This window comes from Agelaius phoeniceus, chromosome Z (genome assembly GCF_051311805.1).
Source record: "Agelaius phoeniceus isolate bAgePho1 chromosome Z, bAgePho1.hap1, whole genome shotgun sequence".
Taxonomy (NCBI): Eukaryota; Metazoa; Chordata; class Aves; order Passeriformes; family Icteridae; genus Agelaius; species Agelaius phoeniceus.
The window spans coordinates 25560297-25586803 of record NC_135303.1 but is presented as its reverse complement, the minus strand read 5'-3'; the positions used below and the strand labels follow the sequence as shown (position 1 = coordinate 25586803).

The 26507-nt window shown below is 37.2% G+C and overlaps 1 protein-coding gene across 2 annotated transcripts in view; it reads right to left on the bottom strand.

Moving 5' to 3' along the window:
* Positions 1-706: 706 nt before the first annotated feature.
* The window catches only part of CEMIP2 (cell migration inducing hyaluronidase 2), a 49880-nt gene continuing 24079 nt past the window's right edge, over positions 707-26507 (bottom strand). For both annotated transcript variants that reach the window (XM_054652632.2, XM_077171041.1), the window contains exons 7-24: positions 24868-25037; positions 22165-22374; positions 21554-21759; positions 20917-20986; positions 18134-18262; positions 16479-16567; positions 14485-14616; positions 13963-13998; positions 13099-13254; positions 10303-10480; positions 9601-9816; positions 8722-8933; positions 7875-8060; positions 6529-6748; positions 5850-5948; positions 4592-4740; positions 3781-3887; positions 707-3063 (exon numbers count right to left, since the gene is read on the bottom strand). In XM_054652632.2, coding sequence (XP_054508607.2) covers positions 2867-3063; positions 3781-3887; positions 4592-4740; positions 5850-5948; positions 6529-6748; positions 7875-8060; positions 8722-8933; positions 9601-9816; positions 10303-10480; positions 13099-13254; positions 13963-13998; positions 14485-14616; positions 16479-16567; positions 18134-18262; positions 20917-20986; positions 21554-21759; positions 22165-22374; positions 24868-25037 — 2762 coding nt within the window. In that variant the 3' untranslated portion in view covers positions 707-2866. The remainder of the gene's footprint in view (positions 3064-3780; positions 3888-4591; positions 4741-5849; positions 5949-6528; positions 6749-7874; positions 8061-8721; positions 8934-9600; positions 9817-10302; positions 10481-13098; positions 13255-13962; positions 13999-14484; positions 14617-16478; positions 16568-18133; positions 18263-20916; positions 20987-21553; positions 21760-22164; positions 22375-24867; positions 25038-26507) is intronic.

The window sequence follows — 26507 nt, the reverse complement described above, 5'->3', positions numbered from 1 at the left end:
AGCCTGAACATGAAGAAGCAATTACAATGCCTTTTGGAATGGGTTTGGGGACTCACCATGTTTCAGACATGAGAAGTGTCTTGCTCAGTCCTTGCAGGCTGCAACAGCTGGTGCACTTTAAGAGAGAGGCTTAGGTACATCAGTGGCCTTAACTTCCCACAATTACAGCATCACCTGGCTGGCAATCACCACTGGAGAGGGCCCAGGACACTTGCTGTCCCAAAGCAGGGTCAGTTAAAGCTGCTCCTCCACAGAAAAACACTCCAAAGGTGCACTGCCAATCAATTCCAGTGCTTGATCACTTACTCAATAAAAACATTCCTTCTGTTTTTGTGGAACTGCCTGCATTCCAATGTGTCCCCACAGACTCTTTTTCTCTGCCACTGGGCCCCACTGAGAACAGTGTTCACCTTTTTCACTCCCCACCAGGTAGTTAAAGACATGGATAGGATGCCCCTGAGTCAGTAACACCGCTGCTCCTTGCTCCCTTGAGCTGAAATGACTGTAGACTCAGCACCTCAGGCCAGCTTTGAGATATCTGGCTTCCAAGACAGACCCATAACTTCAGTCACCATCAGTGTTCCTTTCCAGTGTTTCTAGCTTGTCTCCGAATGAAGAGTAGGATATACTCCGCAAACCTCACAAGTAAACCAGTGTTGAAATAAGATAGTTTGTATTATTGACACAGCACACACTATAGAATTACTTGATACAAGAACAGAAGACACCCATAATTTTATTGCCTTGTCAGATGTAAAAATTTATTTATGCTATTTCTCAAGTGTTTAAATTTACACAAAACACAAACACTTTAACTTCCGGTCCAATTGTTCATCAGTAAGCCCTACATCAAAATACCCCTGACGCTTCCAAGGACAAATTTTACAAGACGCTTAGAACAGCAGAATATCATAAATAATGGCCAACTTCACAAGCCTGAGGATCACCACCTCATCACTATTTCTCTGCTGAGCATGAGAACAGAGGAAGCCTTAAAGCCATTTTAATCCCCAAATACTATCACTACTGCACTCAGAGCATTTACATCACTGCCCTGCATTAAAAACACCAAACATTACAGTTAGTTGTAAAGATTTATCACAGCTTCCCCTAACAAAATTACTTTTCTTTTAAACATAACAAGAGAACTGTGCATCAAAACAACTGCAAAATACACAATCATCCATTTGGCTTGGTTTTACAATAAAAACAGTATTGGTCATCTATTTGTTAACTTCAACTCTTGTGTCATACTCCTTACTCCCTCCTTTCTCAATTAGACCAGGCAGTTTAATTGTAGCACTGAGGTAGCATATTTTAATTGAACAGAGAGTAATATGTTTGATATTGTGCCTCTTCTCCTTTAAAGCACAAAAAAACATCCCCACAGTTTTTCAACATCTTTGGAGAAGACAAGCATATAGTTCATTTACAACAGCCACTCTATTTTGAATTCAAAGCACAAAGCATCTATGAATGGTAGATACACTATACCAGCTCGAATGAATGAGGACATATACAAGAAGAAGGAAATATGTCAGTTTTATTAGAACTAGGGTTATATTTTAGCCCTAAGGCACCTATTGCTCCCTATAATGAAATGCATCTTTACTGTCTCTGAAATTTAATTTCAAAGACAAAGATCCTGAAAAAGGGCAGCTGTGCCGCTGTTCTAAATGATTTTTACACTATTGGCAGAGACAATTTATTGCAACAAAACCAGATTAAATCAATGGACCTAATATAAAGTCAACAGGAATTAACAACATGAGTATACTAAGAGAATCAAAGTTAAGGCAGAAGGTATGATTTAATGAACTGAGAGCACTTTCCATTCACTTAGAAGTTAAAGCTGAGATAGCCTTAAAAATAATTAAAGAAAAACCAACACTAAAAAACAAACAAAAACAACCCCAAAACCAACCAACCAACCAACCAACAAAACAAAAAAAAAATTAAAAAATCAAAACAAAACAAAAAATCCACCACTGCAAGAGTAGAAGCCTCATTTCCTAACAAATTGAGAGTAACAGTATCTTAGCTTCACCCTTCTGGATAAAAGCTTTAAAAGACTAAACTGAAGTCAAGCTATACTCAAGACTGCAGCCTTAACTTCTAGACTGTTTATTAAAGTAGCTCTTACAGACACACCTGTGTATTTAGAGAGAATAAACAGTGATCCTAAAGAACAGGAGTAATTCCCTGCTCTGCATGCCACACTTGTACACAAAGTCTTGTAAAGCTCTGCTGAATGGTACACAATTCTCATCCTGCCCCAGGCTGGATCTTTGAATTCCTTCCTCCATCTTTCACACAGGAAAGCAAAAATTTTTACTGCAATTAAAAATCCGTTGAGTCAGCCTCATGCATAGGGGAGACTGGGCTTTAACACGTTAGAAAGCAGACTGAGAAAGTAACTGAGCTCACAGAAAAACTCCCATGGAAACACCCAAACAGCTGAGGGAAAAATGCTCAAGTTATAATGACCAATTCAAGCTGTTTATGAAGGCATTGATGTTAATCTTTCAAGTAACCCAAAATGCACTCCAACACCTGTTACTAAAAACTTAAGGCTTTTATGAATACCCTCTTACATACAAAAGGAATATTAAACAGAAGGAACTTGTTTACAGTAAATACAAACATCTGAAAAATCTCTGAAACCTGTTTATACAAATACTAAAAAATTCTTTAATATTTTGTACAACTAGAAGGTGCACAGATTGGCATTCAAGCAGTCAATGCTGGCAAACATCTCTCAGACAATAACATGATTTACTTGGATAACAATATAGTTTAAAATGCCATAAATTAAAAAATAAGTTAGTTCACATTTTTCCCCCAGATTTTATGTACATCTTAGTCTTTAATGAGATCGTGCAGCCTTCTTCAGAAGCTCGAGGTCTTTCTGACGGCTTTTAGTTGCTCTGGCACAGCCATACTCTTCCAGTTGCAGAGGGATATACTTTTCTATCTGAACGAGCCCATGCCCAGCAGGACTGGTAAACAGCTTAATCCAGGATGGCTTAATGTTTCCTCTGAAGCCCAGAAAGGCCAAGCTTCCTGTGACAGAAAAAGCTTAGCATTACCAAAACAGCCAAGTTCACTGCAGCATCATGACAGGTTAGGTAGGCAAAGGCAAAATTGTTTCCCCCACATCATTCCGGACATTTATCCATTCTCAGCTTTACATGCACCTTAAAAGAAATAATGATTTGCCACCTCCTGTCTCAATATTTAGCATTAAATACCCTGAAATCTTAATTTGAAAACACAGCTAATTGGACAGTTATAAAACCTGCTTTTCTCAACCACAACTTGGAGCATCACTCTGAAGAGATGAGAGCTACCCCCATGTGGCCTATAAACTCATCATGCCTCAAAATACCAATAGCTTCTCATTTCTAACTTCAAGTTATTTTAGAACAGGAAATACTAGGCAGGCACAGAATATTGCTTAAAGATACAATTGCTGGGTAAGGCACAAAATACAGGCTTTAGGAAAAAAGCCTGGGACTCTTGTGTGATCCACAGGCACAAAGAACTGCCAGTTACTTCTCTGTTTGCAACAAGCTTCACACAATGGGATAAAGGGGTTTTCTGCCCCATCTGCTAAAGGGCTGCTCAACAAGAGCTGACACACAGCAGCCACACCAGTGCAAACTGGCAACCATCTTCCACCAGCTGCATCCTTCTCACACACCCATAAGAAACCCACCACGCCAACATGAACACAAAGACCAAGGTGGTGTCAAAGAAATGTGCAACGTTTCCACCAACCATTGCTCTGAAGATAAGGTGGTTTCGCTGTGCCCAGGGACATTAAGGCTTCACCTAAATTATTAGGAATTGCTACATCACCTCTTGTGCTCAGTAGAATGATAGACCTGCAACAAGAACAGCATGACACAGCAGCTATTATAAACACATTTTTTTTAATATTCTGGCTACACACCTTTTCAGCTAACTGCCCTCAGTGTCCAATTCCTTATGAATGCTTATGACATGGAAATAGTCAACCCTTTCTGAAAGTAGTACTTAAGAATTTCTTGGTTTTAAACTGACTTTAACTTCAAAATCATTGGAAAGTGTTATTTAGATATAGTTTAGTATTTTGTATCAAAAAAATCAAGTTTGGATATTGATCCAAATTTAGAAAACTAAAATACTGTTTATTTTCTGACACTAACTCTCTATCTTTATTTAGTAATAAATAATTTTCTCCACAGGGAGAAAACAGTACGACATCTTTCACATAGTCCTTGCCACTGTCCTTATTAAACAAAAAGTTATTCTTGTTTTAAGCAAAGCAGTGTTATTACATGATGTCTTGTTAAAGAAAATTATTTTTGAGGAAAAAAGCAACACCAGGAAAATTTTAAGTGCTCAAAATCTGCTTAGTTTTCTTAAATAAGGATACACTGTCCAATAAATTGCTCCTCTGTTTCTCCTTTTGCCTGAATTTAGACATATGTTGTGTTCACTTTCAGCGCTCAGATATCATGATCTATTTGTCATTATTTAAATCCTTGTCAGAGAGCAGAGCTACAGCTTGCAGGACATACTGGAAATGACTGGTCATTGCACATACCTTTGTGGAATTCCAGATTTTAAATATCCATCTACATGCCTAATGTCTACTCCAGAAAATAATTTGTTTCCCAACACTGTGCCCGTGCAGGCATCCACTACAACAATAAGTATTCCATTACCCTTGAAGGAAAACATGGTGTCATTGACCTCAATGGGAAGAAAAAGAGAGAAAAGAAAGTTAATATGAATCAAACAGCAATTCTACTGCACTCAGTGGTAATCAATCTTACTCTAGTTTAGACACAGTAATTTCCTTACAAATACTTGCTTCTCCCTAGCAACTCTTCAGTTTTTCCTTTGAAAGGATGCTGCTTAATGGGATTTCTGAAATTGCATGGGAGTCTTAAGCCTGTAGCTTCTACAGGAATATGGCACATTCCAGGTGACTTAATACGTGCCTCAGTCATCGCTCCAGCTTTGGGAAGCTAAAGTTCAGACACTGAATCCTCCGGACTTCTTTACAGTGATACAGTTAATTGATCCCTGCAGCAGGTTAGTTCCAGCCCAGTTTCTTCCTGCTGCTTTGGATATGGCACACACCTTCCTGGAGAAATTCGCAGCTGCAAAGGTTAAGCTGCTCATGTGCTATTTGTCTACCTGAATAACTGAAAGTTCAGCCAGGCCAACAATGACACTGAAGAATGTAAGGAAGTACCATTAAGTGGTACTTCACCTTCATGCACAACTCTACTTCAGCATCTGAATGGAAAAGTCAAACTAAACTACTTGTTATACAGTATCACATCACTGGGCTCATTCGGGCCACACCAGAACAAAACCAGAAACCTACTGATTCTTTAGCAATTGCCATTTAGAGGACTTCAGCAAAGCTTAATGGCTCACGTGACCCATCCCACTAATTTACTAATCTGCTTGCACAAGGACAATTTCAACAAAATGGATTTAACTAACAAATTTTTAGTTTATGTCTTCTGTTTATTTCCAAAACCAGCCATAAATGTATGCCCAGATACATTTTTTAAATTTTAAACACAGATTTAAACATAAACTGAACATTTTAAACTCTAATTGGAACATTTCTCTCTTCAGCAAATAGGACTCAAATATAAAATGGGGCTTTGAAACCTTACTTTCTAATGTTTAAACATAAGCTTTTTGACTTTATTTTCAAACAATGAACCAATCTTTTCATTCAAGTGAAGAAAACTGAGATGTGCATTATGAAGAGCTGTACAACTGCTACAATACGTACTGCTACAGTGATATTTAAGAAGAAAATCGTAAAGAATACTTACATATATAAATGCTTGCTGGCCTCTGCTTGACTCTTTTTCATCAGATGAATTAATCTGCACAAGGAGGTAGTTTCTGTGAGGGTCACTGGTGAACACCATCTGGATATCAAACAAAACAGTTAAGTACACATATTAATGTTTCTTCAACACTTTATCGTGCCAGTTTACAACAGACAGCCCATGCTCCAAAGCAAATATATCCATTTGTCAATGGCATTATTTATGGTACTACTAATACTAATAAATATAACGATACATAGTGGAACCTATTTTATCTCTTAATTTCAATATTTTTCTCAGCTTGTATAGCTGAGACAATTTCAAGTTCACATTAATAAGCAAAGATCCAAACAGAGAGAAGGTTTGCCATGTAGATCTCTGCAGCAAAGCTCTCCATGTGTCACAGACAATACTGCAATGCAAGACATCAATCCACCTATGTCCCTTTTCTGTTGTACTTGGAGCAAGAGTTGCACAAAAGAAGAAAAAAAAAAAAAACTTGAAACCATGCTACAGAAAGGACTCCAAACCTTCAAGGAGTCCAAGAAGATTAACAAGCTGACCACTGCAATTTAAAAGTGCAGTATTCCGTGCTGAAAGATTGAAATTTGGACTTAAATTGAGTAGACAGCATCACCAATCCTACAGTTCATGAAAGTTTTAGCTTATTTCATTTTACCTGAGTTGTGCCACATTTTGAACATGGTACAGTAGTTTTTTCTGGCATCTGCTTTATGACGGTTGGTACTTTGTAGTACTTTGGGTAAGCTTTTGCCATGCAATTACTTATCCCTTTTGATGAATCTTTGGTCACAATCTTGATCCTTTCACATCCCTGAGATGAGCAATAACTGTGACCATCCCTATTATATTTGGCTTGAAGAAATAAAAACAGTAATCTATACAAAAAAGGGAAAAATAATCTAAATTAACTGGTGAAATATAGGTATTTATATTCAATCTTAGCAGCTATATTTCATGATTTTCAGAAGCAGACAAACTACAGTATTCACTTCTGCACCACTATCCAAAGGTTTGAAAGTACTTACAGTTCACTAGAGTTAGGAAATCCCTAGCAACTTATCTAAAATTCCCCACAAAGGAGACATCAATATAAATGTTGATGCTTTGCAAAGAAATAACAATCCTCATATCAGTGGCTTACAGAAAACAAAAACCATATTGCAGAGCATGAATTTTTTCCTTGCTCATAGATCTTTGCAGACATGCAGCAGAAATACTCAGTTTCACCCACCAACACTGAACAATATAGTTGTGCTACTTCAAATACCTGGAAAAGCATTTTAGGGTGAAAAGCTCTTACACAAAGCAACATAAAATGTTTGTTCAAAATTCATCTGTGAATTTTCACAATTAATTTGTGTATTTATTATAGATAAGCACAGTAGCAGGTAACAGAACAAAATAAATAAGAGAACAAATTATAAATTCCAACTCAATGTTTTCAAAACTCATAACTAATGTACACAGGACTTAATTTACTGGAAGCTGATCATATCTAAAACCTCTCAGAAGGATCATAGTGGCATCTGTGAGAAGTACTTTTGAAAGAGAGACTAGGACTTTTAAGTTCTTTTGAGACAGCTGAAAACAGATTAGGACTTTCAAAAATATAATTTTTAAATGTTGGAAGAGAAAGTTTCTTGGAAATTTATAGAATTTTCTGCTTAACAAGAAAACAGACAATTTCTCTGAAGACTAAGAAATTAAATCCTAAAAGGCACTGCTGTGCAGCACACCAGAAATACTGAAAATATAGTAATATTTTCCCCAGACATAGAGTAGGAAATATCTTTGGCCACTGTGGTGCTTGTGGAAAGTATTTCAATGACAACCATGGTAGTCTGGAGATTTAAAGACATATGAACATTCTTCCAAAGAGTTTTGGAGTCCTCAACAGCTTTCCTCTTAGGCAGGTGCCTCATCAGTTGCTTTTAACACTTTCAAGCTGGACATTTCAAAATTAAACAACATCTTCTAGCAGAGTCAAACTACAAGAGTTACCCAGTACTGTTGTCAAAGTAAAACCTCTTGTCTGATCGATTCTTTTCAAGCTCCATCATTGAAGATACAGGCGTGTAGCGCTCCACCTTGCTTGACAGAGCAGATGATCGCCTTTGAAAGGTTTCCAACACTATAAGAAAATCTGTCTTTGGTTGGTAACAAAGACCAACACGTATCCAGTCATTCCTAAAACAATATAAAATATATGAGTCCTCACAGGAACAGTTTAGGTGTCAATACAGAGCAAAGAGATCATTCCATAAAAAAAGAAACAGGAACACAAAAAGCTCCTAAACCCTCAACCAGATGATCAAATCTGCACAGTCTTTCATTAAACATTTTAGTAACTGATTGTCTCAGGATATATTTGATTATATACTTCAGAGATGTTTAATAAGTTCATCTGCCAACAAAATCAAGTATGATCAGCTAATCAAGTACAATTCTGCTCGACTTCACTATTGGTACATCATCCTCTCCAAAGGCTTTTCCTTAAAAAAATTAAAAAACAGATCTGCAAAATTAAACAGAAAAAAAAAAAAACAGATCTGCAAAATTAAACAGAAAAAAAAAAAAAAACAGATCTGCAAAATTAAACAAGAGATCTGCATCTGAAGTTAAACACTTGTCCAGTACAATGTACTGTACTGGACAAGTGTTTAACTTCAGATGCAGATCTGTTGTTTAATCCCATACTTTTGTATTTGTAACTATGAAAAAAAAAAAAAAACAAACCAAACCCAAGCTCTGGTCTTCCAGATGATTGCAAACTCATGCACAATAATTTTGCAGGACATAACTTCAGTATTGCCTTATGGATCAAAGCCACAAAAGAAAATAAACATACTTGTTGAAATTAATGAGATACAGATAGGTGACATTTGGAGCTTTTCCATTCCAATGTATTGTATAGCCCTTTTGGAGCATCACCACTGGCTGGTACTGCTGAAAGGCAGCTGCTCTCTGATTAATACCTCGAAGAACCATGGGATTGGCTGGATACTCATCTCGGACAATAGTCATGGAAAGATTCTGTCCATTCCAGGTTTGGACATAAACCTATACGATATTTAAGAGGGTGAAAATAGGAATATTTGATCTCGTTTGCAAAAGAAAACGAAATTGTGAAGCACAATCAGGACATTATTAACCAAAAAGCTGCAATCTGATGTTCTGACTTATACAATGCACAAATCCATCCTGAATAAAAGTCTTATTTAAAAAACCATTACAGATTTTTCCCACCTTACAGACAAAAATGGGTATGAAGGAGAAAAAAAAATCAGCTATAACATCTGGCCACACAGAGCAGGAACCAGAATGGGAACCTGTAAGACTCATATTCAGAAGGTGTTATTTAACATCTCCAGAAAACAAACCAACAAAACAGCCCCTTAAAATCTACTCTGTGAAAAAAAGCAGACAGAACTTGTGTGGAAGAAGACACCTTCAACAAAGATGTTTTAGCAGATACAGCTGCAACACAGAATTCTTGGCAAACACATTTAGTTTTATCTTGCAGCATCTGATACTGTACCCTCAGTCTGCTGAGAGGAAGCATGATGTATACACAACTGGCTCAAAAGTGTGATATGTATAGAAGTATCTTTAAAAGTCAAAAAATTTTGAAATCCAAAGACAGGTAATTTTTTATTTGTTACACTACCTGACTCCACAAGTAGTTCATACTATACATTTGCCCCAAACAGAAGCCAAAAGTACTAGCCTGTGCATAGTTCCCACTGCAAACCACTCCACTCCATTCTGTGATGTTAACGCATTTGGGGTGTTGAATCAAGTAATTATCCATTCGGCCCACGTAGGTGTCCCTGTAGTCAGTCACTGAGCCATCCAGGTCATGAAATATTGAGTTCTTGTCACCATCCAGATCTCCTTCTTCAAACCAGGGACCAGGCTTCCCAAAGAAGGCTTTCAAAGAAACCTGACAACAGCAACAGAAATTTTTGTTTTTCCTGAGGCTGAAACACAGACTTACATTTGCACATGTGCAGAAACACAGGAATTTGACAAAGCTGATTAAAAACTTTACAGCAAGGATAGCAGAATCCTGCAAAGCAGACGTGCTGGTTTTTACTAATAGGCTCAAGCCAGCTCTTGCTTCTGAACAATGTTAATATTTGCTGCAGAAAATAAATTACTAAGGATATACATCAAACCTTAAAAATCTTATAAAAATTTCTTTTCAACTTTACCACAAGCCATGAATCATTTAGTGTAACGTATCCTACATCTCTGTTGGTATTGGATTTTTTGGTCAGGAGACAAAGGAGGCATGACCTCCAGCCAGGAGATAAACTCTAAAGTAGGTATGCATAGAAAGGATGACCTACAACTCTTGTTTGTGTATGTTAAATACAAGAAAAGAAAACCATTTGCAAGACTTCAGGAAAACTTGTAGTAAACTTACATTTGGACCAAACTTCACAAGAGAAATGTTATTTTTTGGAGTCATCTGCCATGGATTTTTCATCAAGAATCCAACTGCACTGGTAAATCTGTCTGGAGTTGGCACAAAGTTTTTAAATGTGCACTTAGTAAGGTGAATAGGTCCATCATAAATCTGAAAGCCTCTGATTGGAAATGTCCTGTTGATGCAAGCAAATATTTATACCATCCTGTAACAAAATTCATGGTACACTTGAATCTGTGTCAAATACATCTCTTCTCAGAAATCAATAAAGTAACAATTACAGAACAACTCGCAAGATAGAATTTAGCAAAGGAAATATGGTTTCTGCACTTCTCTAATGAGTCAAAAAATCCTGTATTCCTAAATTTTCCTGTTAGCAGAGCTATCACTCTCCATGCACAAATGTACCCCTTTTTCAATATGAGAAATACAGCAGAAAAATAATACCTCCTGCTCTTTGATTGATCATGGTAACTGGAAGTGACTGCAGACTGGAAGAAAGCGAATGTCATTTCTAACTTGAGAAAGGAGCACACAGAGAATGGTAGGCTGGTAAGGCTTAACTTGACCCCCAGGAAGATGATGGAGCAGCTAATCCTAGAAACCACTTCCACGTGCCTGGAGGACTGGAAAGTCATCAGGAATAATCTGCATGAATTCACCAAGGAGAAGCTGATAAACTTCCGTGATGAAATGATTGGCCTGGTAGAGCCGTGGGAGAGCAGAGCAGAGGGTCTACCAAAACTGCAGTAACACTTTTGACACTGTGTCATGATCCTCATGAAGTATGGGCAGGATGAGAGGACAAATGGCCGGGCCCAGAAAGTGATGGCATAAAGTCTACCTGGTGACCAATAATGGGTGATGTACCCCACGGGTCAATACTGAGTCCAGTCTTGATCATTATTTTCATTAGTCATCTGCATGATTAGGCCAAGTACAGTCTATGGGCCAAGCTTGCAGAGGGCACAACACAGAGGGAAGCAGCTGATGCAGCAGAGGGTTGTGCTACCACCCAGACAGACCCTGACAGGCTGGACAAATGGGCAGATGGGAACCTCATGAAGTTTAACATGGGAAAATGCAAGGTCTTGTACATTGGGAGCAACAACTCCTTGTGCCAGTGAAAAGGACCTATGGGTCCTAGAGAAAGCAAAACTAACCATAAGCCAAACAATATGCCCTTGCCACAAAGAGGCAAAAAGTATCCAGGGCTGCACTGTGAGAAGTGTTATCAGCACACTGAAGGAAGTGATGCTTCCCATTTTTTCAGGACTGGTGAAACAACAATGTGGAGTGCTTGTCCCCAGTACAAGGCATGTATGGAGATACTGGAAAGTGCAGCAAAGGGTCACAAAGATGATTAAGTCTGTGGAGCATCTGTCATGGGAAGAAACACCAGGAGACATGCTCAGCCTGGAGCAGAAAAACCTCAGGCAGTAATCTCAATCTTCTAAAGGCAGGGTGCAAAGAAGATGGAGCCAGGGTATTCCCAGTGACAAGACCAGAAGCAATGTGCACAAGATGGAAAATAAGATGTCTCTGCTAACCATCAGGAGAAACCTTTCATTGAGTGACTGATCACTGGCACAGGTTGCCCTGGAAATTTATGAAGAATCCACCCTTGGAAATATAGTAAAGACACCTGAATGTTGTCCTGGAACCTGAGCCCTAGGAGACAGTTCTTGAGCAGGGGTTGGACAAGATGATCTCCAGAGGCCCCTTCCAGCCTCAGTTGTTAGGTGATTCCACTCAACAAGACTGAATACCTCATATCACCACATTAACTTCCCCTCTTTAAATGGCTGAACAGCAAAAAAACCAGGGTGGCTGAGGCCCACTTCACCCTTTGTCCTACTTGGCCAAGGATATGTGGGGACAGAACCTGGAGCCATGTGGGCACAGCCAATACATTGTGCTACTTGATACCATCTGACATCATGGCTGTGAAGTGGGGGAAAGGGACTGTCTCTCATTTTCTGAAGGGAGAGCATTCCTTTTTCTGGGGAAGCAGTGGGGTAACACCAGTCCTGGCCAGAGGATTTGTCCACCAGGAGAACATCTGGAGTGCAGATGGTCTCTTGGCCATCTTGTTCTTCATCTTGAGAGCTACCCAGTACCAGGTTGAGTGGTGAGCATTTTTGCTTTTTTTTTGCACATAAATCACCTTTGTTTTGTATACTTTTGTTATTAATATTGTCACTATTATTGTTAATGTTCTTAATCTCATTGTTTCCAGTACACTGTTCTTGCATCAGCTTGAGATCTCTGTCTTTTGTCATTCTCACCTGAGGAGCTGGGAAAAGGGGAGTGGCTACTTGGGGCTCAATTTCCAGCTGGGCTTAAACCAAAACAGTCTTTCTAATTCTGTGGCAAGGGTAGGGCTTGGTATTATGTTAAACAAGCACCAGTGCAAGTCAAAGAGAAAAGAGAAGGATCATGGTCACAGACAGTGATTTGTCACAGACAAACTGTAGTCTCTAGTCCCAAACTGACCTTTGAAATTCTCTTACCTGAAAGCTCTTCTAGACTCAAATACTTTTTAAGTCTAAGGTTCAATTTAAGTAGGATAACTTAAATTCCTACAGAATAGTAACCTGTGGAAGCATCAGATGAACCTGCTTCAGTAAAAAGGTGAAAGTGACACAGCCGCACACATAGCATTAAAAAGAAAAAGGGAGCATCACTTTCAATGGAGTTTTAATCTCTGACAGCTCAACCAAGAAGGGTCTTTACATCTGATACAGCAAATTTTTCTTGTATTTTTACTTCCTTCATTCTTGACATACTTACCGATTTCTAGGCAGAGTGCGTGTCTTGTTGTCTATTCCTCCAGTTCCCACATATTTATTTTGTCCACCTTGAAACCCATAATTCTTGCTCTCACCTATGAACAGCGACTCTGATACCTCCTGGCTGGCACCTTCATCATTTGGGAAGCTCCCATCACTATCAAAGCACATCAAAGACAAATCTTTAGCCAAGACTCTCCAGCAGATGATTATACCAAGCCATAACACCACTTTTTACTTCTGTAACAGCCCTCCTCAAGCAAAGCAGTATAGACTTCATGGACAATACACAAAACAAGAGATTTAATCATTAACATTAATAGAGGCTAACTCACTGAAATGTTCAGCAGATCCAAACATTAAAATTTATAACTCTCTTTGTAGAGGAGCATCTTTTTATTTACAGCTCACTTTTCCAGTCCTAGAACTAGTTTGTCATAATGTCAACAGCAGTAATTTCAGTTCACTACCTAAATTTCTTTATATTCTTCATTAAAAAGAGACTCTACCCCGCTAAATGCTCACTCCCCTTTCTTTTCCATTACACACTTTCAACTGTTCAGGAGGAAAAAAAATGCTGCCTAAGGAATCATACACTACCAAGAATACCTCGATAAATGTAGCTTTCTGGTAAAGGGGCAACAAATTGTGGTGCAAGCCAAGCACATGCTGAACTAAAGCAGAAACTTTGGCAGCTGTGCCAGTTTACAGCTTCTATAACATCATCTGCATGACTGGAAATATAACCAGGCCCCAAACAAAAACTGCAGCCTTATGAAAGCATACCTATTGATTTTAATACATACATGTAGATTTTCTAAGCTTCTATGCAAGGAAATACAGAAATTATTAAAAAAGTACTCACCTCGCAAATGTCAAACCTATTCCATTGTCTGCAAACCTACAAGAAAGTCCAAAACATCAGTTGTTTTTTCTGAATTATCCTACAATTGGTTAATGTAAGAGCACATCCTGCTATGCACTGAAAAAAGCTTGAATTTTTCTATTAATGAAACATATAACCACCACACAGTTAACTTTTCTAAAAGCATTCTTGTTAAAAAGCAGTAAAATAATTTTCTACATATTTTAAACAGGACTTGAGAGCTTCAGGAAGACAACAGAAATCCCAGTCTGAATCTTCTGTCTCTTCCAACTCTCAGGCTTCTTTTTACTACAGCTGGTTTTTTTTGCTGTTTAAAGCAGGTTCTCATCTAATCACATATAAACTTGCATATTTGAAGTTGTGGGACGGTATGAGAGCTGGTCATACTGAGAAGTACCTGAAGTTAACCATCAATCCTCTCCTATAACTCTGTTGTAATGCACTTTCATAAACATAGCCTCAGAGAAAACAGCATGCAGCTATTTGCATCCAAATACCTACCCAGAGTTCTGAATGAGGATATCCCCTCCCCTGACCCAGGCTCCATGATCATTGTTTTTGAAAGAGATTAATCTGTCAATCACGGCAGCAACTCTGGGCTTTTCAGGGTCCGCGTCTTGATGAGGTCGAAACCTGGAAGAGATAAACACTTAGTACAAGAAAACTTTTTATTTTACATGTGCCATATACGCTGTGCTGAGTGAAGTTGAAAGATAAACAATCATCTGATGGGCAAATTTCACTCTGCTTAATGTTTGGGATGAAAGAAGCTAAAAGCAGGTATATCTCTGGTCCTCACAAGTACTAGAAAATTGTCTGGGGTACCATGAAGCCGGAAAGTGAAACATCTCTTTTCCAGTAATTCTAACAGGCTCAGTCTCTCTAAGTTTCTTTAGCTGCCTTTAGCCTTCCTTTATCCCCCTTTTCTTTCTGCCCTCTCCACTTGTAGTGAAGCATTAATGTGAAAGTTTGATGAAGGGAATTATAAACTCCTTGGAAGGACACGCAGGGCTGACATTAGTTATGCAAAAACAGTCTGGACATTTGTCTAACTGATCCTTCAAATGTTTCAAGCTTTTCTGACACACAGCAGTGCTGCTTCTTTGGGCATGTCTGAGTTTTTTTTCTGTTGCATTGCTACCAAGATGGTCTTGTACAGTAAATTATGACTGGAAACTAGTTTAAATAGTACGAAGAAACAGTCTGATTAAGAACTTGTGACATTTTCACTTGATTACCCCCAGGACCCCAGACAAAAAGTAATACATTTTAAAAAACTGCAAACAGGCATTTTGTGTGGGTAAAGATACCTATGTCTGTTATCCCAATCACCTGATACTCTTTTGTTGAGATTTGGATCTGCCCCCTCCCCATCCAAGGGAGAAATGAGAAGATAAGCAAATGCTAGGTATTGATAGACTCAGTCCTCTCGAATAACATTTAAATCTCTCCAGTCTGGTTCCATGTACAATGATTAGGGACCTCACATAGTTATGCAGTGTCTTATTCCTTTTCTTTCTGCTGTGAAACACAACCCCATTTCATGCACTGAGTTTCTTGCATCCTCAACACACTACAGGATCTCAGAGGGCATCTTGCCCCTCTCAAGTTCCTCTCAATTATCTGTTACAACTGAGGTAAAACGCAAGGGTTATATGGATTTTCTGTCAAAACAGGGAACTAGCAGGTTCATTTCCAAATTATGAAGTATTGAGTATCATCAAAATTTGGAACATTCCTCTTTGCATTTGTAGCAGTCACTTAACTGTCTTTGTCTTAAACACAGGTCAATTGACAATAAAGAATCTATGAACCATATTTTCCGTGCTAATACTCAGTAAACACAATAAAATGTTGACAGATACAGTTATCCAATATTCATATAACCAGTATCCCAGGCTATTTTATTTGAAATTCAGGACAAGACTAAGCAGGTACAGTATAACCTGGAACTTTCCTAGACTCTCCATTACCTTCTCTCACTTTGTAAACTGAAGAAAATGTGGTTGTTTGTACCACCTCTGCAAAGAGCCTTCAGTAGAACTGTACTACCGAGCTATGACTTCCAAGTCTAGAAGGAACAGCAGAAACATTCAGCAGTAGGAAAGCTGCACTACTGAGGCCTTTTTCTAACAATTAGTTAAAACTCAGTTATAAATCAGAAGATTAGATTTTAAAGGAATATTTTCCTATCAGCAGCAATTCCAGAAAACATTTTAAGCATGGCAGTGGAGCATGTTTAAAATGGTGTCCTCTAAGAGGACGGAAACTATCCTGAGCAAAAGCTCAGAAGGAACCCAAATCCTTTAAGAGATACCATCCCTGTTGTTCCCAAAACAGATTAATAAATGAAGGAAAAGAATACATATGAACTTACTGCTTGGTTATAATTTATAAATTATTTTATTGTTTTTAAAGAATTTTTCCCCATTGGATATAAGAGCAGTCCCAAAACTTTGCCATTTTTCACCCACTTGAAAGAAAATATCCTTTACCTTGCATTGTTGTCCAAACAGAGATATTCTCTGGGATCATCAGCACTAGCATTAGTTGTTTTAACACCCTTATCAATGAACAAACCAGCCTGAAATAAGCAAGAAAAGAAAATTCATAATATCCAAAATTTAAGATAGAGTAGAAATGAAACTTTAAAAATTTAGGCATTGCATTCTATACACATATTAGAAACTCTTAGATCTTTCCATTTGGCTTAAATTGGCATATTGTCTAATGAAAAACAAGCTAATTAAAATAATAAACCGGTCAATGCTAAAATTATATCAATTATCTGTGATTTAAAAAAAAGGCAATGGAAAATGATCAAAGTCATCAAAATTCACTTCAGATTTCTTTCACAACATCTATTTGAGGTTTTCCATTTATTACCAGATGCTGGAAAATCTGGAAGCCAATCCTGTGGTGAGTTCAGATTATTCTCATAAATGGAAAAGAAAAGAAACCCCAAAACCCACTGTGAAAAATCCTTTGTGTTTCACTTTAAAACTAAACTATCTTTACCAAATAAATTACTTGAGAAAATAAAAGTGTGAGGAAACATTTGTGCTCTTTTACCTGAATTACTTACAAATACCTGTGACTGACTACTTTCACCTCTGATCCAAATCAGGATTACAACTGAGTCTTATACACAAGCAGATTCTTAGACCTGCTAGTGGAGCTCTCCTTCAACATGGAACTTTAGCACACAAATTGCTACCCTTGTTGAAAGATGACAATAGCTATACAGGTGAAAATCTTTTCTTCACAATGCAGTTTTGTATTCAGTATGTTCTAATTCCAATCTGAATAAAATGCCCTACATTCCCAAAAACATTATTAACACAACTTATATCAAACACTGCATTTCTTAGTATCCCAGACAACTGTAAGGCAAAATCAGTTTCACTTGGCAAAAAAAAAAAAATCCAATATGATTTTATGAGGTTTCAATTGTTAAACTATGAGAATCTCATGCAGCAAACAAACACAAGTAATTATTTAGAGTTAGGTGGCTTTGTAAATGTCATTATATTTATACATACACACAGCAACTAGATTCCAAATGAAATACTTTAAGGATTTCAGCTGAAGTGAAACTTTAGCTGAGATGTGGAAAAGGTTTAAAAGTCATACTAACAGAACACTCCTCAATGACTGGAGGCTGAGAACTTCATAAGAAAACTGTTGCAAATAAGTGAGCTCCTGAAGGCAATATTAAACCTTAATCTCTAGCCAAGATTGTGTCACCATGTGCAAGCACCTGGGACTCAGAAAAATAAACTGTAGCAACTCCAGCAAGCTATTAGATGAATCACTGCTATAATAAACTTGATTCTTTGAGGGTCAGCTTTTTTCAGATAGGAAACAAAGCTGTAAACAGTAGCACCTGAAATGCTACTTCTGAAAAAAGTAGTTTATTAGAAGGATTAATTTATTTTAGTTGTTTGTATCTTACTAGGCTCTGAAGCACTGAATATCCAAAATGCAACTAAAAATACACCCATGGTGATTATACATTGGATTTTGTGCTGTGTTTGAACTCTACTGTAGAACAATAGACTACCCAGCTTAAAATGCAAACAGACAGATTGTAATATAGAATAGTGAGAGATAAAAACTTCACCTGTTTTTTAATAACATACTACATTACCTTAAAATTAGAATGAACCCTGTTGTTATAGAAGATTCCTAGGGGTGTAAGCTCTGATTTGGTTTCGATGGCTAGACTATGAGAATCTCCTGTAGCAACCCTGTGGAATAAATACCATATTCCAGCATCCTGCAAGTAATGAGAGAACAACATTACTTATAAGTGATTCTGATACTATTACTGGTGGTGATACATATTTTAAAATAAAGACTCAAAACAAAAATTTAACCAGTGAAAATGTGAGATTTTGCAAATAAGGCTACATTCTAGTGGACTGTACCAACTAAAAAGTGTTTTGCTTCTTAGTGAACCATTCAACACCACATATTTAAGATGTTTTAATATTTCAAAGTAGAAAAGTGTTCAAATTAATGTAACTTCTGCATTTCAGTTATGTCATCCCACACACTAGATTTGCCTTTACTAGTAGATATTACTACTCACAGTAAGATACTCAAAATCATTCCTCCTATCTTTACTCTTTCAGTCTGTTAAGGTTGGTTCATCTCTGCTCCCATCAAAATTTAAATGGCACAGCCAAAAAACACCTCAAGAGCTTTCAGTAGACAGAAAAAAAAGCACATCAAGAAATCTGGCCAGTTCGGGGCACTGTGCCAATGACACGCAGTAATAATTTTAGTATCTGTTCATTTTCTATACTTCTTTAATATCTCTGCTCTTAAAGAAACTGGATTTATCTGCTAATGAAACCCAAAAAACTTCCCTCTCAACTACATCTGTGTTTGCAAGAGGTGGCATCATGACAACATCTGCATTGGAGACATCTACTGACATCAAAACTTTTGCCTGACCATAGGCCGTGTGCCCTTAAAAAAAAAGAAGAATCACCCCACAAGGCACATTAAAGAATTAAATGGTAGCTAAAGAGACTTTGGGTGCTCTATCTCATGAAAAACAGTCATCAACCTTTTCAAGAATCATGGATAAAGTCAATTCACCCTGGCTTAAAAAATTTCATGCATTTCACTCCAAGAATATAATAATTTTCCAATGAGTGCTGGAAATTCTACTTTACAGTAATGTTCCCATCCCAGTGTGTAATGATGACGCACTGACATTTCTGGTGATTAACCATTACAAAGTAAATATGGATGTTCCATTAAAAAAACTAACAAAATCTTACCTCACATATAATTAAGTACAGCTCTGTGTTTGGCAGACTCAAATTTTACCCAAAACATCCCCTGATGCTTGAAAATAGACTTAGATAAACTTAAAAGCTTGTTAAGCATCTGCAAGCATTCAGAAATATGAAAAAGGTTGGGTTTTTTTCCTCTTCTCTCTCATACGGACCAAAACATCTACTGCCTGTAGAGCGTTTCAATAGGTTTACTGCAAAATTAAGGATCTTGGGGAGGAATGGAATTATTTGGCTGTGAATTGCTCTAGTTTATACCAGAAAAACTTCCATAGTGCAGAGTCTGTATGAACACAGTTGAATTATTCTATTTCTGAAACAATAAGCTGTGGTCCCTTTATACTAATGTGTTTACATCCATGCAAGGGATGTACATCAGAGTAGCTGAACTTTGCAAGACACAAATGCGTGCTCCAGTCAGGCACATCCTGCTAACAAAAGCAAGTAATGTCTACTGGGATGAGCTACACAGGCAGAGAAAGACTTTACAGGACTTAAGCACCAGATAGAGAAGCAGATAAAAGCTGTTTAACTCAGCCTGAAAGGCCTAAACTAGGTATATTACACAAAGCAGGCAAAATAGAAAGACATTGTGTTGGACAAAAAAGAACTGGTTTAATTTGGGAGGTGAGTCCAGATCCCTCCTAGTGACAGACAGTCAAAAAACCAAACAGAGGCAAACCCACTGCAATAAAAGCAACAAGAATTAGACCACACAAAAAACAGAACAAAAGTTTCTGACTTTTTATTACTCCAGTTATTTCAATTCAGCTAAGTATTTTGAATCCTATTCTATTTACTAATAACAGTTACCTGCTAATAAATGAATCATTTACTTATATAAATGTTATTATTTATACATAAATGTTATCTGTGGCTAAGAACACACAGGCTCATATTCTCCCTACACCAGAGCCTTTGCAACAGCAATCAACAACCTTTCCCGTTTTCCATTCCCATTGATCTCTTCAGAAAAATCCAATTAAAAACCTTATATTTCTCAGCCTCTCATACAATATAGAACAGACTCCAGCTCCCTCCTCCACAGTATGTACAGATCTTTGTATCACAGGCAGCTATGAGAAGATTATTTGCACTAATATAAGGTTCAGAACAAGCAAAAGCCTATCAGCAGTCCCTGGCTGAAAACAACTGCCTAACCACTGACAGAAAAGAAGCATTTTAGCTGTTTCTCACACAATGAACACCTTTTTGTAGCAATTTTTCATTCCAGTCACTACAGATCTTGCAGAGCTGTCACTAAACTCAAGACAACCTACAGAAAATACAGAAGACTTAATATGAAATGCACCAGTTCTGTGAAAATAAAAGGATTTTTACACAGACATTACTACATTTCTATATTGACACTACTGTCAGGTCTATTAAATACAGAAGACAAGATCTCCTCTGTTGCAGCCACAACAAAGATTTTTGGTGTCATTTAAATGCACACCTAGACATACCCTGCACTTTCAATGGCAATATACTGCCAAACATAAAAAGATGCATATATATATATATATAAGGAAAATATATGTATATCTGGCAGTGTAAATTTTACAGATTTTACAAATGCCAGTGACATAAATAGTTTGTCATGAATTACACTCATATGCCTTACCTGTGAGCCTGCTGCTGCATTATTTATAAGATGATTGTTGGGGTGAGAAATCCAGAATGTTGAAACGGCCCTGAAATATTATTTAGAAACTAGTTAATAAAGAAAACCTCTATCTCCAACAGAATTATCTTCCCTTTTAAACATCATCAGAAAAAAGTAAATCGATGAAGTAACTACTTCACATTCAAAATACAAATCACAAAACCTTCCACATCCAGAAGTCAAAAATACCTTTTTTCAGTTCAGTGCACAGTACTGTATTTTAATGTTGTACAGGTATCCCATGCAATGAAAAACTGTTTCAAGAAGCTTTCACAAGAAACAAGTAGCATTCAGAAAAAATAGTGGTGACAACTTCAGAATATGCATACATTTACGCAGTAGTCAAGATGCTCAACAGACTTCTAAGGTCCCAAGTATCACAAGAAACAACAGTATTCCCATAAAATATTTTTTTCTTTAATAGAAGTCTAAGTGTTATTTTTATTGCTATTTTTTAAACAGCAGTACTATATGAGCTACATTCATACATTAAATTATAGATTAAAATGTTTCCACCTGTACTTTGTCAAAAGATCATCAGCACTTTAACTGCTACAGCTGGCTGGGTTTTACTTTTTCATCATTACATACTCACATGCAGTCTGTGGCTGGCACTGGGACATAATTTCCATATACCTTATCCCTAATCCCAATACACATGCTGCTGTTTCTGTCTGTAGGTAGAAGAGTGCCTGGCTTTGTGACTAGCCCAAGGTTGTGGAACAACGTATTCCTCTGCTCAATGCCATCTTCCATGAAGAAACAGTGACCTAGTGTGTCATAGCCAATGGTGTCCTTTATCTGTAGAAATACAAGTTCATTATGTCAGTAGTAACAGCATTTACTGAGATTTATTTGACAAATACCATCTAGTTTTACTATCTTGGCACAGATGCAGAGTAAAGTGTCAGTATCAGCAGCTCAGATGATTCAAGCACATAGTTTTATTCATCCCTTACAAACACAGCGCTGTCTGGAGAGTTTAGCTGCCTTGCAGCTGTTTTACAGTTAGCTGCTGTAAGAATCTCAAAAAACCAGAATGATGAGAATGGTTAAATTACTATTTGTAGTAATTTATTTCTCCACTGAAATAAGAAAACCATTTCTGAGCATTGGATTTGCATAAGGGATGGGATTATTTTGACATCTAAATGCTCTTTATAATATTTATTCCAACCTAATAGGTTTTACACTCTGTGCACCTACCAGCAAGCCATTAGTTGCATGAACATTCACACATCTAGAAAAACAGTGATGAATGGAAAGACCTTCCAGATAAGTTTTAAAAGTATATCCTCCTTTTTCATCCACATCCCCACAAAGGTGAAAGTGAACAGGATAACTTCCAATCTGCTGCTGGCCCATTTGCTTCAATTCCACATAGGAAAGGTGAACAGATGTAAAATTCTTCAAAATCTAAAAAAAATTAAGTCCAGAGGGGAAAAACCAATTTGCTTTTTAATCAATGGAAATTTTAAGTTAATACATCATCTACCCCAGATGTACAGAAGATAGATTTATTATGTTAGCCTGTAGCAACTTCATACAAGTTATAACAAACATTACTGTGTTGCTCTACAAGAAGCCTTACAAAACTGTATTCCTCATATATGATTTCAAAATTTAAATCTCCATGAGGCTACAACAGAGGAATTTTCACCAGACATATTGCCAAATTACTGTTTGGTCTTTACCAGGTGTCAGATTAAATATTCTCCCATGTACTGTCCAACCAAACAGAAGTCACCCATATCTGGGCGTGTCAGTAAAGAAGGTGCCCCAGCACAGTCCATCTGGGACAGCCTTAGCTGAATAAAATCCACAGAATTATGCAACTTCAAAGGAACCTGTTGAGATACCTAGCCCAGTTGAAAGCTTGTTTGAAGCTGACCCAGCTTATGAAGCTGGGTCAGCTTCCTAAGACAGTGCTCAGAGAATACCTCCAGTCACAGAGATGCTCATGATACCAATTGGTTCCACCCTTTCATTTTCCCAGTATGTGAGCATTATTTGCCTTCTTTAAGCCTGGTCCCATTGCCTCTTGTCCTCTTGCTGTGCACCTCCAAGAATTGCTGTAGCCACACTGAACCCTCACCAGTACCTGAAGACAGCAAGAAGATCTCTCCTCTCAACTCCCCATCACTCATCATCTCACACTGCCACACCACCTTTCCAGGACTCAGACCAGTGCATCTATGTTTTCATTGCAATGAGAAAACAAAACTGGACACTGCACTCCAGAGAAATGTCTTTACTAAAGAATATATTAAATAATCCTCACAATCATACAACTTCACAGTAATGTTACTATGTACAAAGTAAAGTCATAATGGGGTTGTAGCTGTAATGCAGGAAAATATTTTCTTCCACCTAACCTGCTATGAAAGCATAAACCAAATGCAACAGCTAAACTGCAAGGACCTAACCTGACTTAAAACCAAACAAAAAAACCCAGAAACCAAACAAAAACAAACCCTACTTTCTTTTTTGTAACTTCATTTCATTAATTTAGCTGTACTGAGTATTTATCAAAAATATCCATTTTCATAGGGAAGACAGTACGGTTTTTTCCTCCTCCTCTAATTGAACCCTTAGGTTTGCATGCCTAACATATAGAGGGATATATGTACCTAACATATAGGGTTAAAACCTGACCTTTTAGGCATCCTTAATCTCTAGCTCTTAACTACTGAGAAGCACCAAAACTGCAAATCATTGCCTCTCCTCACTGCTACTAAGCCCCCTTTAGGCTACCAAACTAGTGACCAGTAAGAAATTCAGTGTGTTCAAAAGCTATTACATTTCTTAACATCTAGGATCCCTCTACTTGAGCATATAAGATTAGCATAAGCCAAAAATACTTTCAGTGCTGAAGTCTAGATTTGGCAGCAGACACTCGCTACTCAGTCTCCTGGGAACAATTTAACTTTGATGAGTCAAAATGTTTGCTTTCTTTTCTACCTTCCAGACAACTGAATGTCTGCTTATTTACACTTTGGTCACACTTAACAAGATTCACAGCTTGCCATTATCTTCTTTCATTAGATTATCTTGAACCCTTGACATCTGGAGTCCACCTAACTTCTTCCACAAAACAAAAGCTGCCACATAGTAAGAATGGGGCTTATTTTCTTTCCCACTATTATGACCACCACTATGAAATTAAAATCTGTATCCAAATACATTAGAAAGAGATTTAAACTGTGTTGACCACATAATGAACACAAATATATTTGCAATTAAAATTTGAGGCCTCAAACTTCTCTAGCATCACTGAAGCACTGCTGCTCAAATCTTTAATCTAAAAATGTAACTGAACACCAGTTTAAATATTAGTTTCTAGAACTCTCCTTTCTCTCAGGTTTGTTTATTCATAATACAAGAAATCTGAAGCAGTTTCCTTTATAGAGTCTTAGTACTTTCAGACTTTTAAGATACTAAATATAAAACCCCATAGTAAAAGTCAGTTTCTTCTCCTTCCATGCCTCTCTAGTGCTCAGGTTCAGATGGGAAATCTGAATTAGGATTCAATGCTCATCACCTGGGGAGGTACAAAGGCAGTGAAAGGAAGGAAGAGAAATGCCAGGGAGGTCAAGTTTTATTCTGTAATGTTATAGGATGCACATGCATGGATGTCACTTGTTCAATCCCTGACATACAATGTTACAGTACCTGCTGGATGTTTCTATAACAGTTTGAGCATTACTTCCCTTCCTTTAATTTTGCAGATTCAGTCTTGAGGAGTTAAATCTAATCTGGGTAAAGCTAAGAATGAAGAATTTTCCACAAAAAGCAACTGAATGAATTGATGTTCTTTAAGTTTTTTAATCCCTTGAAGTTAAACATTAATCTTTTTGTTCTTAATATGCCTTTACATGACAGAAAGTTAATTTAAAACATTTTTCAAACCTTGATGTGTCCACCAAATGTATCGTAACTGAAGAACTGACACTCCTTTTCAAGATAGCAGGTATTTTCTGTCTCCCCCTTTATTACGATGTTTCTTGTAAGAACTCCAACTTCTGCTCTCATGTCCACTCCATCAATTACTTCTCCAACATGAGGAAACTGAGGATTTTCTGTCCAACAACAAATTCCAAAGCAGGAGGGAAAAAACCCAAAAAAAGGCACCACTGATTAAAACCAGAATCAACTTACACAAATAAAAAAGATAACCGCAGCAACAAAACCTATGCATTCCCCTTCCTTAACATGTTGGTCTCTCTTAACTTTTCTTATGGTAGATGTGTTTTTCATTTTATTAAGAAATCAATCCTCAAAAAATATCAACATTTTATTTACAAGCATCTTATAGTTTTGATCCAATAGTTTGTGAACAGAATGGGAAAAAAACAAAGAAGAGTTTATTAATCCAATGTATCAAACTTTTAGTCAAACACAGATGCAGACTTGCTTTAAAAGAAAAAAATACGCTAGCTGCTTATAATCTGTTTCAAAGACAAAGTAGGAACTGAAAGTGAAGCCAAAACACTGTTTGAAAATGCTGTATTGATCTCCTCCTAAAAGAAAAAAGGACTTGCTTTCCTAACTAAATTTCTTCTTTATGTATCTTCAGAACAGCTACCTAAGAAAAAGGAAATTAGGGAAAAGATTACAGTCTGATTTTATACCTGTCTTCAAAAACCCAATCAATTTCTCATTGAAAGTAAGAAAATTATCTGGTTCTGTAAACCTTAAAAATGCATTTATGCATTTATTGATACCCTGAATACATATTATCACTATCCCTCCTTAAAAAAAAACTACCACAACATGAAACAGAACTAAGAGAGACACCAACACTATATCTGCTTCTGAGGATTTAAAAAGACAAGAGACATCTTAAATGGGACTGCACTCCTCTCCCTAAAGTCTTGTCTATTGTTTTTCCCTAGAAACTAGAAACTCAAGAAATCAAGTGCAGAAAGAGCAACCAGGGCTCCTACAACCTTTTGGTTTTCCTACTACAGAAAGGTAAAACCAGCAAAAAACCTAGTAAAACAACGCAAGAAATAATTTCAAAGGATTATGTGTTCATCAGCATGTCAAGTTTACCATTACAGAGAAAATTCATTCTTTGTGGAACAAATATGTAGGGTGCCATGTGGATTTTTTAAAACTGTATACATTACTATGACAAAGAAAACTACACTGATGGTGGCAAAGAACCCCAACTGGGAAAGCTGACTTTAAGTTCAAAGCCTTTAATATCTTTTTAGTTTGGATTTACTTTCAAAAAAAAAAAAACACCAAGATTTTGTGTTTTACTCTGTATCTTGTGAAAATGTGATTTTTTTAACCTTTAAAAGCAGCTGCTTTTTCACAGCACATGATTTCCAAGATGAAATAGAGTCTACACACACACTACTCAGTGGTGACAAGAAAGTTCTTAAACTTCATGCTGCAACATTTCAGCTAAGTTTGCTCTTTAAAACACTGTGCCCAATAAAACACACCACATGACACATAAGAACAAAGCCCAGGAAATATCATGTTCAATAGCACTAAGTTAGGCATTCTGGTATTCTCTGATGGTGCAATCACATAAA